General features: G+C 37.2%; 1 protein-coding gene across 1 annotated transcript in view; it reads left to right on the forward strand.

The window, feature by feature from the left end:
- Window positions 1–2,618: 2,618 nt before the first annotated feature.
- Window positions 2,619–13,237, forward strand: part of mov10l1 (Mov10 like RNA helicase 1) — a gene marked incomplete at its 5' end in the record, with an annotated part of 140,656 nt that continues 130,037 nt past the window's right edge. The window contains 4 exons of the mRNA XM_079820450.1: window positions 2,619–2,715; window positions 2,802–2,989; window positions 5,576–5,735; window positions 12,573–12,685. Coding sequence (XP_079676576.1) covers window positions 2,619–2,715; window positions 2,802–2,989; window positions 5,576–5,735; window positions 12,573–12,685 — 558 coding nt within the window. The remainder of the gene's footprint in view (window positions 2,716–2,801; window positions 2,990–5,575; window positions 5,736–12,572; window positions 12,686–13,237) is intronic.

A 13,237-nucleotide genomic window follows, 5' to 3' on the forward strand; every position in this document is an offset into this window, starting at 1 on the left:
CTTAACAACTCTGTCTGTTGATGGCTCTCTTTTAAGAATTTCAAACATAATAAAAAAAAAAAAAACAAAAAAAAAAAAAACTAGTAGTCATTTGATGCAAGCTGGACTTTAACCACTTAAACTCTGCGGACCCTGGACAGGGCAGAGGTATGGCATCTCTCCAGTGTGCACTCGCTCACGTATTTTCAGCTGCCCTATAACTGATTGAAACTCTTGTCACAATTCTCCTGTAACACTGTAAGATGCCAGGACGTCTAGCATATACATCATCATGTATATACTTTCAATTGTAAATGTCTGTGGAGGAGCTCATATTTGGTAACATTTGAAAGCTTAGAGTCTCTACTTTCTGGAGATATGCAGCACTTTGGCATTCGTTTTACACAAAGGAACTTATTTACACTAAATTACTCTGTTACCATTTCCACCTGGATTTGGCCTACCCAAATTGAAAAGCTTCCCATACCCACATACAGTGGTCTAAAATTTGATTTTTTTATTTTTTACAGGAAACCTTTTGAAGTTACACAAAACACTGCTAAAAGTGATAAACATGTAAGAATATGTTGTCTGAGCTGTTATGAACCCCCCCCCCCCCCCCCCCCAAAAAAAAGAGACGCTTTTTGTTTTTCTTGGTTATAAATTCATTTTTGAAAGTGTTTAACTCAGGCCCTGTGTGCTCTAGCACCCTGCAGACAGTTTTGGATTTTTTTTCTAGATTCCAGAAAATACTGGAAAAAAAGATTTTTGTCTGGATCATGTATGCAAGATTTATTAAATGAATCTAAATGGAGGAATATGACCTTTTTTATGTAATACCCCCCCCATACCCGTATACGGTGGTATAATGCAATATCCCTGTTTTTTTTTACAGAAAACCCTGAAATTAGACAACATATACTTGCTTGTTTATCACTTTTAAGAGTGGTTTATGAAACTTCAAAGGGTTTCCTTTAAAATTACACACAATACACAATTGTGTATTTAGACCACTGTATATGGGAAGCTTTTCAATTTGGCTAGGCCAAATCCAGGCGGAAATTCCAAATATGGTCATGTGCAGAATGCAGTCAAAGCATAATTTTTCCTCTCAGAATTATAGCAAGTCACATCATGTTATCTTTCTCTGTGGCTGAAAAACTGATTAAAATGTTTGTTTTTATTCCTTGCATCAGTTACTGCAATTCAGTATCAACATAGGTACACTATCTTTCAAAATTCTGTGGTCGGTAAGATTTTTCATGAGTCTCTTCTGCTCATCAAGGCTGCATTTTCTGAATCAAAAATACAGGATTGTGAAATATTATTACAAGTTAAAATAGCTGTTTCCTATGTGAATTTTAAACTGTAATTTATTCCTGTGATCAAAGCTGAATTTGCAGCATCATTACTGTCTTCAGTGTCACATGGTCCTTCAAAAATCAGTCTAATATGATGATTTGTTGCTCAAAAAACATTTCTGATTATTATTAATCAGCTGTGATATTTTTGTGTAACCTATTTTTATTAGAGATGCACCGGTCAACTGGCCATCAATCGTAACTGGACGGTTTTTGCTCCAACCATTTTTTTGTTTGTTGAATTTTGCAAATCACAATGTGATTTGTGTGGAAATATTGAAGTCTGTAAATAGAACGTTAACACAAGTCAGAGATGGGACATGCTGAATACGGGAGTAACTCACTGTTTGTGATGCTCGAAATATTGGAAGAAAAATTTAAATATTGAATTAGAGATATCTCTAATTCAATCGCTCTATCTCTAATACCTTCATTATATCTCTGAAGGGAACTGACTGTCTTCAAAATAAAGTTTGATGGCATTTTTTTCCCTTTTCCCTCCGTATAATGCCCATAGACCTTATTCACAGCAGTGCCATCTTTGATTTTTAACGAGAAAAGCAAGGCTGTCAGGTATAGACATTCATCTCTTCAGTGGGTTGTACTGTTATTTAATGTGATTATGGATTGTTCTGCTGATCTCTCCAAGCAATTTCAGAAGACAAAAAAATGGTGAAAATTCAGTGCCAATTCTGGAAGAAAAAAAATTGAGGAGTAAAATAATTTAGGCTACTCCACAAATCCAAAAACACTGATGTGTCCTTAACAATATAGACACAAAACAATTTAATATTCAACATAATACAATGCTATTGATCACTAATAACACCGAATTAGATAAATTAATCTCAAAACTGCAAATCTCACAAGTGTTGATATTCAGATGAAATTAAAAAATTAAAAATAAGTGCCATGCATCAAAAGTGCTGAGATTTTGTGTCATACTCATATGGTCAAAATTAAGGTGGTTGAAAAGAAAAATAAGCAATTTGATCATGTTTTTCAATTCGAAATTGAGCCTGAACACTTGTGTACCCATACCCATGGAAAATGTGGCAGGAAGAGTGTGCGCAGCAAAGCGTTAGCAAAGTTTAATTTTCATCGTCACGTGTTGATCGTGCACTAGATTTATCAAGCGTCTACGTCACACGTTTTCTCGTTTTCTCACTGTTAGGACACGTGTCCTTCATCTGGTACTGGAAACTCTAAAGAACAATATTTGCGGCTATTTTTGACGCGATATTGAACACCAGCTCTGTTTGGTTGCAGATAGTAATCATGGTGAGCGTCGTGCAGTGTTTCATGTCTAGGCTGCTTTCACCGCTGTGGCGCAGAGCTCAGGAGGATGAGGAGGAGAAGGATCCTCACTTTGAGGGTGAGTGAGTGGATGAAATGAGTAGATCCTAACTGATATTTTAAAGTCACCTTAACAGGCGAGACTGAGCTGTTTGCTGTGTTCAGGTGTGGCGCAGATCCGGCAGGTGCAGACGGGCGTCGTGACGCATCTGTGCGTGGATTATGGTCTCATAGATCATGCTGTGTATTTCACATCTGAAGTTGTGTTAGGAGGAGCCGTGCTGTGTGTGGGAGACACGGTCCAGGCCCTGGCCGTCCGGGAAGGAGCTCATGGACAGTGGAGGGCGCTCAGGGTGAGATCTGAGTACAAATTGACAGTTTGCATTCTGGTGTTCTTATAACTTCATACTCTTAAAGGATTAGTTCACTTTAAAAGGAAAATTACCTCATGATTTACTCACCCTCAAGCCATCCTAGGTGTATATGACTTTCTTCTTTGTTATGAACACAATCTTAATGCTAGTTATTAAGTTGCTTAGAGTTATTAAAACTAGTTTTCATGCATTCTGACTTATTTACACTGTTAAAGTGTTAAACATGGCCACAATTTCAAAAAAACAAGTTGGACGTGTGACAGAGTATTTCTGTGACATACATTCTCTCAGGATTCGAATACGTTTCGGAAAGTTTTTTTTTCTAGTATGGCACTGTATGACTTCATAAAGGGGCGGTATAGCTTGTATTGCACTTCTCCCGGATGAGCATGCGCACATCAACCAGAGCGAGAGCGTGCCCATCAACGAGCTTCGTTCGGGTTACGAAAGCCGTCGGCAGCACTGTCATTTCGTTTTTAGACCACGAAATCAACAATGTCACTAAAGAAGTGTGTTTTTGGTTGTGTAAGGGAAAGATAACCTTGTTCAGCTTCCCAAATAACCCAGTGTTAAGGAAACAGTGGATGCAGTTTGTTTTTCTGGAGCAGCAACAGAGTTTTGCAAGTGTGTTTGCATCAAATGTCTGTTTTGTTGGCAATCCGCGCGTAACTGCATATAATATAAACTACACAAACATGTAGTGAATCGAAAGTTATCAAGGGATGAATCCATGAATGCCATGATGTATTTTGTGTGCTAGTGACTCTTTAGCTCCGCCCACTGCACGCCTGCATGACCTCGGCTGTTTTCGTACAGAATCAGTACAGCGTATCTGTCTTTTATAAATATAAAGACTTTTCGGAGATATGAAGGATGCAATACTTCTCTATAGGTTATGTAAATATCCTGATGCGTCGAAGCTTTATAATGGCACTGACTGGGTCCATTGAGTTTGGAGGTCAAAAAAGCACATCCATCATAAACATACTCCACACGGCTCCGGGGGGTTATTAAAGGCCTTCTGAAGCGAATCGATGGGGTTTTGTAAGAAAAATATCTATTTTTAAAACTTTATAAAGTAAAATATCTAGCTTTAGTCAGACCGCCTTCTATATTCAACTTAAGAATAAAGTGTAACGCATCTCGCAGTGCAAAACGCATACTCTACATCCGACTTCATACGTCGCTTTATTTGTATGTTGAATACAAAGCAACGTATGATATGGCTTTGCTGTCATTTGCATGCATTTCAGTGTAGTTTACACTTTTAATACTGAAATGCTGGAGAAAGATTTGAAATGGGTCATTATTATGGCAGAAATTATATACACTACCAGTCAAAAGTTTGGAACGATTAAGATTTTTAGTTTTTTAAAGAAGTCTCTTCTGCTTCTGCTTCTGCATTTATGTTATTAAAAATACCCAAAAAAGCTGTAATATTGTGAAATATTATTAAAATGTAAAATAACTGTTTTCTATTTGAATATATTTTGAAATGTCATTTATCCCTGTGATGCAAAGCTGAATTTTGATCATCACTACTCCAGTCTTCAGTGTCACATGATCCTTCAGAAATCATTCTAATATGATGATTTGCTGCTCAAGAAGCATTTCTGATTATTATCAATTTTAAAAGCAGTTGTGTAATTTTTTTTTAGGATTCTTTGATGAATAGAAAGTTCAAAAGAACAGTATTTATCTGAAATAGAAAGATTTTGTTACATTGTACTACCGTTCAAAAGTTTTCGGTTGGTAAGAATTAATTTTTTATTTTTTGGGAACGAGCTTAAAGAAATTTAATAAATGTATTCAGAAAAGATGCATTAAATTGATCAAGTGACTGTATAGACATTTATACTGTTGCAAAAGCTTTATATTTCAGATAAATGCTGTTCTTTTGAACTTTCTATTCATTAAATAATCCTGAATTATTTTTTGTACACAACAATTTTACACAATCAATCAGCAAGGTGCATGGAATAAAAACGGTGCTATTTTTGGTCAATACCGGTAACACTTGTGACGTCAAAGGGTCAGAATAAACAAAAGATCGAGTTGAAAGAGTAACGATTAAGCTCTTTGTCATTGAAATGTCACGGTTGTCACAAATTGTTTTACAAAGTGTGTACAGTCAGCCATAGAAATTCAATGTAAAACAAATATATCAAATACACATCCTTTTTTCCTCATAAAATAGAGAGAACCTGTGTATTTACCTTTTTCATCCTAATATTTATAGGACGTTTGTTCTTTTTGTAATGTTTATTTGTGCCATTCACTATATAGGAAATAGTAAATGAGTGAATGGGTCCCTGTTTTTGAAAACCGCTATTGAATCATTCACTCAACTCATTCAAACTACTCACATACTGGCTCCAGGAACAGGATTTCCATACTTGTCATCCTGTGAAGTAACTGATTATGCAGTCTAGATGTTGTTCATTAATTTGTTCTCGAAAGCAGTAATAATGTGAGCATAATTTTTCTTTTCTTTTGAAGTGGTGTTGATTTTGGAGTATATTTATAAAAATGTAAATGTGTACAATTTCTTTTTGTTGATTTCAGGTGGAGCGACAGAAGGACATGTGGGAGAGTGGAGGATCAGAGGCACTCAACAAGGACGCTGCCAAACCCAGGCCTCTGATTGGTACAGTGACATCATGTGATCGAGATGGAGGACTTATAAACCAGACAACGTATTTCCCACGATCGGCTCTCTGCGAAGGTCAGAAGAGCAGTTTATTTGCTTTAATGCTCAATATTATGCTCTGATAGGCCTTTATTGCAGCTCACAGACTGATATTTTATCTCAGTGTGTGAGTATTTAAAGGTCTTTTATTATGTATCTGTAACTGTCAAAAACACAAAACATTTTCCCCTGTCCAAAAATAGAATTTATTGGGTTTGAGCATGTGTTCATTTTGTTAGCTGTTTTTCAATTTAGTCTTAGTCCTGTGTCAAATGTACTTTTTAGTTTTTATCATATTTAGTCAGCTTTGTTCTGTTTTTGTTTAGTCAAGTTTTAGTAGACTAAAAGGCTGGGCATTTTAGTGTAGTTTTACTCAACATGCATAATGGTTAATTTGATAAATAGGCTAACGATTATTTTGGGGTGGTGTTAATAAAGGCCTTCTGAATCGATGCGTTTGTGTAAGAAAAATATCCATATTTCAAACTTTATAAAGTAAATTCTCTAGCTTCCGGCCGATACCTTCGATATTCAACTTAGGGAAAGTGTAGCGCCCGCGATTCTCACAGTTCAAAATGCTTACGCCACGTCTGACGAGCGTAACTGGTGTGCAATGTCGTCAGATGCAGCGTAAGCATTTTTAACTGCAAGAGGTGCGGGCGCTACACTTTAAAATTTTTTTTTTAAATAATTTGATAAATTAATGACATGTATCACTTTATTCTATAAAACATATTTAATTTTAATTTATTTTTTATTACATTTAAATAATTCGTATTTATTTTGTTTTTTTTGTCACCAAAATGTCAGGTGGTGCAACTGTCCGAACAAATGAGAAAACTATTTAAAATGGTGTCTTGATAATGAAAAATGAAATGCTATGGCATCATTTCAGGTTTGAAACCTTTCATATAAACACATTTTAGAAATATCAGCAGTTTTAAAGCTGTTGAAAAACGGTATAGTCCCAAATACCAGGGTGGCACAACTGCAAACATGGCTCTTTTATTATGAATTGACAAGTTAATATCCGTAAACATAATGCATCATCCAGAGGAGCCCAACTCATGTGGCGGAGTGAAAAGGTTTGTAAGGTTTCTCTCAAATACTGGTAAACACTAGCCGCGTTTCCACTGTCGGGCCAGTGCGAGCCATATGAGGAGCTAAATATGGGTATCAGACAGTCCGGTATAAAGAGACGAGACATACTGATGGATCAAATAAATTCCTTATGAAACTTCAAAGGGTTTCCTTTAAAATGACACACAATACACAATTGACCTATCGGTAAGCCCCGCCCTCCTAACTCGGACAAACAAACGGAGTTGCTATATCTTACAATGACAGCTGTCAATGTGAAAACATTATCCCAAGATGTTTTTAGATACAGAATGTAGCGTATATCCCGTCCGAATGATGACCAAAGACTATTACAAACCGATTGTAATAGTCTATGATTTGTATGATTTCTTCAAGCGGTCGTTAGGCTTGCTACAATAGTCTGTGTTGCCGGTGTTACTAGCACTTGCACGCCCGCTTTGGGCCTAACAGTGGAAACGCGGATAATGGCCTTTAAGCAGAATATCTCAAATGGAGATCGCTGAAGTACTGTTTACTTGTTTGTCTGTTTTAATTTTGTTTTTTTTAGATCATCGGTGGCACTTCCGCAGTGTAGAGAGAGTTTGTGTGCATAGTTGCCATATTGCAAATATTAGGTAAAACTGCAGAAAATGTATCCTTTTAAAAGAAAAGCTCTAATTAGGGGTTTTAAAATGTTGACATCTGGCAACCGCAAACATGAAAGCTTGTAGAGGTTTGTTAAAAACATTCTGTAATATTGTCTCCTCTTTTTTCGACTAAAACAAAGACGTGTTTTGGGAAAGTTTTTATATTATTAACTACATTTTAGTCTATTTTATTTCTTTTTTTCTTCAACGATATTGCATGGTGATAGTCACAGTTATCGTTTATGACGTTGGTGTCATCTCGTTATCTTCTCTTCTTAGTCATGGTAAAAAAGTTCATCAAAGTACATTTTTCAACATAGATTTCGTTAACGAAATTAACACTAGTTTGAGCTATAAAACTGAAATTATTCTGAACTCACATTGCAAGTTTGTGACATAACAGAATGAAGAATGCATTTGAACACAAGGGCCCATGTCAGTGACACCTGTTGGATGACCTGATACTTGGTCTTCACACTCAAGTTGAGGTGCAGTAATAAAGAGAAAGGAGACAGCGGAATAGAGGCTGTTATTAAAATCCAGGGGCTTGCAGCTCGAGATGTTCTGATACCCTTTTTCCCTTCCCGATTCCGATACCTGGGCTCAGGGTATCGGCCGATACCGAGGACTAATCCGATACCTGGGTGTGTATCTGTACAGCTGTATATACTACTAGCCCTGTGTGAATTGCTAGAATTATTTTATGGTGTGCTTCAGACTTATCCCTTAATAAAACATGAACAAATACATACAGTGAACTACCTTATTCATTACAGTATTTTTATTATCTGACATGCATTTGACAGTAATATTAAAATCTCTTTACAACAAAACAAGTGGAAAAATAAGCAACCATCTAGGCATTATTATTATTAGTAGAGACATATTATTATTACTTAGAGACGTAGCTAAATCTACTGTACAACAGTAGCATGATATATTCTGTCAATTAAAAAAAATTTAAACCAAACTTTTATTTTGACGGGTTGCCGTGAAGATATTTCAGTGTCTGTGTTCATTATATGACAGTTTTCTCAAATGAAACGGTAAATTCTCATGAAGTGATAGTTTATGCGTTCTCTATTTCTCCCCAAGAAACTGCACTGTATCTCAAAAATGCAAACACATCTCAAGCTGGTCTCACTGTCGAAATAACCATGGCAACTGATAGTGTATCCTCCTAATATGGCGGTGCCTTCCCGAAATGCAACGCGGAGTAAACATCGTTACGTCACCTTTTCATTCTCAATAGTGACCATAGACTGAATATGGAAAGTGAAATCTGAATCCCGTTGTTGAAATATTTTGTCCGGTTGCTTTTGGCTCTCTATGGTCTTCTCGACATGCTTCTCCCTTAACTTTATCGGCCTTTATGCCTCCACGTCCCCCCCGATTGCCTCATAGACAGTAAAAAAATTGCCTGCAAGCTTCTCCTCGGGTCTATACGGTACAGCGCGACAGAGTCGCGTGGTTATGACGCAATCGTTAGCCTATTTTTTACAAAAACGGCTTCTACGGGGCGATAGTGTAAGATACAAGGTAATGGAGCATTTTATACATTGTCGTGTTTGTTTAGAAATAAACAATGGACAATTGGAGTCTTTAAACGCCTCAGATGTAAAGATATTCGCTGTCAAAGTGAGGCCAAAATGAAAGGGAGTCAATGGGATGCGAACAGCAGGTGATGGCTTGGTTGGCAATGGCTGCCCCTATGGAAGGTACGCTTTCCGGGGGCTGGATTACCCCCTTGCTGCTAACGTGTTTTAATTTCTTCTTCTTTGCTGCTCTAAACAGGGGTTGCTTGTGGCAACACAGCACAACTTCCTGTGTTTGCAATGCATTTCGAGCAGCGAAGAAGAACCGTGCAGCGGTTAGGCAAAGCTTGCGGTCATAACTAGGTCTTGTTTAAGAAAATGGTATCGGATTGGAACATGGGTTCAAGTACTCGCCGATACCGATGCCAGAATTTGTTGTGGTATCTGTGATATTTCCGATACTAGTATCGGAATCGGAACAACTCTACTTACAGCCACTTGCAACCATCATCTTAGTAATAATACAGAGATTTCAGTAACTGTAATACTACTTTTTAATATTGATATGATTATATACCAAAACAATTATCAGTAAAAATGAGGAACAAAAACAAACATCAAGGTATCAAAATAAGATAAGCAAAAATTACAAACTTTCTTTGAATTTATTTAAAATGTATTGTCAGTATTGCGTTTGCAGATCACGTGGGTAAGGTACTTTTTTACTGTGCGTGCGTGCGTGCGTGTGTGTGTATGGATGACCATGTCTGTCAGCAACCACGAAGACCATTTTTGACACCAGGAAAAACCCTGTACACACATCAAGAGTAATTTTAATCAATTTTTTTAGCTTGTAAACAATGTCTCATTTACCTCAGAAAAGTAATTAAATGACTATTAACTCATTAGTCAGCTGTTTTTAATCTTTCAGCTGTTTTTGTTCAGAGAATCAATGGGGTGCAACAGTTTAATTGCACAAAAAAGGACATTAAGGTTGTGTAAAAGTAATCCATTTGACTCCAGGTGTTTAATCCAGGTCTTCTGAAGTGATACAACCTCTTTCTATGATGAACAGAGTGAAAGTTGCAATTCACTCTTTTAAGCTATTAAATTTGTAAGCTTTAAAGTCATAGTTCACCCAAAAATGAAAATCACCCCATGATTTACTCATCCTCAAGCCATCCTAGGTGTATATGAAATTTTTCTTTCAGACAAACACAATCTGATTTATATTTAAAAATATCCTGGCTTTTCCAAGCTTTATAATGGCAGTGAATGGGAGCCCAAAATTTTAAGCTAAAAAAAAGTACATCCATCCATCATAAAGGTAATCCACACGGCTCCAGGTGGTTAATAAAGGCCTTCCGAAGTGAATCGATGGGTTTTGCGAAGTAAAAATATTAGTGCTGTCAAACGATTAAAATATTTAATCGCGATTAATCGCATTAATGTCATAGTTAACTCACAATTAATCACAATTAATCGCACATTTTTATTTATTCTAAATGTCCCTTGATTTCTTTTTGTCCCATTATTTTTTCTTATTTTAATGCTCTTATCAACATAGAAAAGTGGATCGGCTTGCTTTGTTCAAATGTTTGTTTTATTGAAAACAACATTGGCATACTTTAGTGTTCGATTTCACACCAACATTCTCACTTGGAGCAAATAATCTCACACAATGTAACACTGCCCATCAATAAAAGGGTGAAACAAATACTTTGTTGCACAAACAGCCCCTTCAACAGCCCTTTCTAAGGGATCAAAACAGGGTGATACAAAATAAAATTACAAAGTGCACATGCAAGGTAAACTAGGACTCCGCCTATAGTGCAGTTAAACCAGGGGTCGCCAACTAGCGGACTCCGGTCCGAATCCGGACCGCGAGATGCGTCCATCCGGACCGCGAAGCCTTTTGACATAATGAAACAGTTAACGTTGCAATGCTCACTGTTACTACGTTCAGACCCAGACGCGCGGTCAAGCATGCAGTGAAGAAGAGACTGATGGTGCGTTCACACCGGACGCGAATGACGCGACATGCACGCCGCTTAATCCGCGCCGCAGAATGTCTATTTGCGTCTTTGCATTGACTTAAATCACTCGCGCAAAACGCTTCATTCGCGTCTGGTGTGTAGGCTACGCACCATCAGAGCAGAAAGCAGCGCTCAAGACAAGCACTTTTAGTTGAAGACCCCTGAGTTAAACCATGGCTTAATACGTTTCTCATTTCGGCGTCTCACGCCTGCCATCCACGTCTACTCTTTTAATGGCCCAAACGAGTGCGGGCAGCCAGCCGCAGCGTGCCTGATGTTTTGTTTCCGGTCTAGCTACATCCGGAGTGGTGTTGTAGTTTTTCTAACGTTACTAGTTGTTGCAACAGCATGTGAAAAAACTACAAAGTTTGTTAGACCAAAAAGAACGTTAATCTCGCGATAAAAAAATTGACGCCGTTAAAATAGGTTTGCGTTAACGCCGTTAATAACGCGTTTAACTGACAGCACTAAAAAATATCCATATTTAAAACTTTATAAAGTAAAATATCTAGCTTCCGGCAGACCGCCTTCTGTATTCAGCTTACGAAAAAAGTGTAACTGGCGTAACTATGATGTTGACTGGAGCGTGAGTGCTTTGAATTTCGAGAGGCATTACACTTTGTGTAATTTGAAAACGGAAGCTGGTCTGGCAAAAATAAATAGACAAAAATAATTTCATATGTAAAATGCACAATTTCATACATGAAAAAAAATAAGATGGTAAAAAAGGGTATGCAGTCCATAGTTTTCAGTCACGTGACTGGAGGGCAAAACCGCCATAGAACTCCATAGAACGGCAGCACAAGCCTGTCAAATTTCCATCTTAAAACAAAAATATGTGAACAAGATGCACGTTTTGGGCACTTATGATCCATGTACAGCACCTGCTGCAATATTTCAATCACTGAAAACAGCGTGACATTTTTTAAACGCTTAACGTGAAAAACACTATAGGGTGAGTTGCACCAATAAGGATTAAATTAAGCAAAGTTTAAAGGATTTGATGATATGGGTTTTATTTTAAATCGAGTCGTTGCACCACTTCATTTTAAACATATAAATTACGCTGTAAAACCGTTATAGAGCTGATCAATCAGCAGACGGAGGTGAACTGAAGACAGGCTAAAGAATCCTTAGTGCAACCCACCCTTAAAGTGCTGTAATGTACTAAAACAGTGATATTAAAAGATCAAATTCAGTTTACACCTTTTTGATGATGCATACTATATACAGGCAAGTAGATGAGGCAAGAATATGAACGCAACATGTTTTCTTTATAATGGATTTCGATGGGAAAAACACCTAACGAGAAACCTCATGTTGCACTAATATTCTGTGTTCGTCTGCTTTCCTGTACAAAGTATGCAACATCACTAAGGTGTATATTGAATTTTGTATTTTAATATCACTGTCTTACCGCATTAATACTGACTACAAACCTGGTAAAAATGACTAGCGGGCAATGGAGGAGAGCCTTGTTTTGCCCTCCAGGTGGGCGTTCCTATAAGCGTGTGATGACACGTGAAAACTTTGAATAGAGTGATTTAAAATTGTGTGTGTGTGTGTGTGTTTTAGGATTCGAGCCAATGAAGGGAGACTGGGTGCTGGCGCAGTATGTCATCAGCCCTGCAGAATGTAGCAGTCAGGCACAAGCTGTTTCTCCATTGCGTTACCGCCGCATGGACGGGGTTAGTAATTATCACACTGTGCATGGGAGACTGTTGTGGGGAAATCTGTACTTTTTATTATTTATTATACTGTAAATGCAGCACTTATATTTGACACATTTGATATTTGACACAAGTTTAACATTTAACTCCCATGTCCAAAATACACTTAAATTCATTTTTCACCTCAGAAACATTGCAAAACTGTGCCCCATGCTATCGTTTTCTGTTACTGAAAAATTGATTAACACTTTTGTATTTTCACGATTATTACAATGCTCTTCTGGCTGGGGTCTCAAAATCTAGCTTAAATAAATGAGTCAGTTCAAAATTCTGCTGCTAGAATTCTTTTCAAAGACCAGGACAAGTGAACACTAGGGCTGTCATTTTTGAGAAAAATCTAATTCGAACGGATATCAAATATCAAGCAATGTATTCGAATATATTTGAATATCTACGAACGCCCCAAAAACGTGGCTTAATGTACTAAGACACTGTTATTAAGAGACCAAACTCAGGAAACATAATACTAATAACATATACTATGTACAAAAAATCAGATGAGCCCAGAAT

This window comes from Gobio gobio (genome assembly GCF_949357685.1).
Source record: "Gobio gobio genome assembly, chromosome: 6".
NCBI classification, from domain to species: domain Eukaryota; kingdom Metazoa; phylum Chordata; class Actinopteri; order Cypriniformes; family Gobionidae; genus Gobio; species Gobio gobio.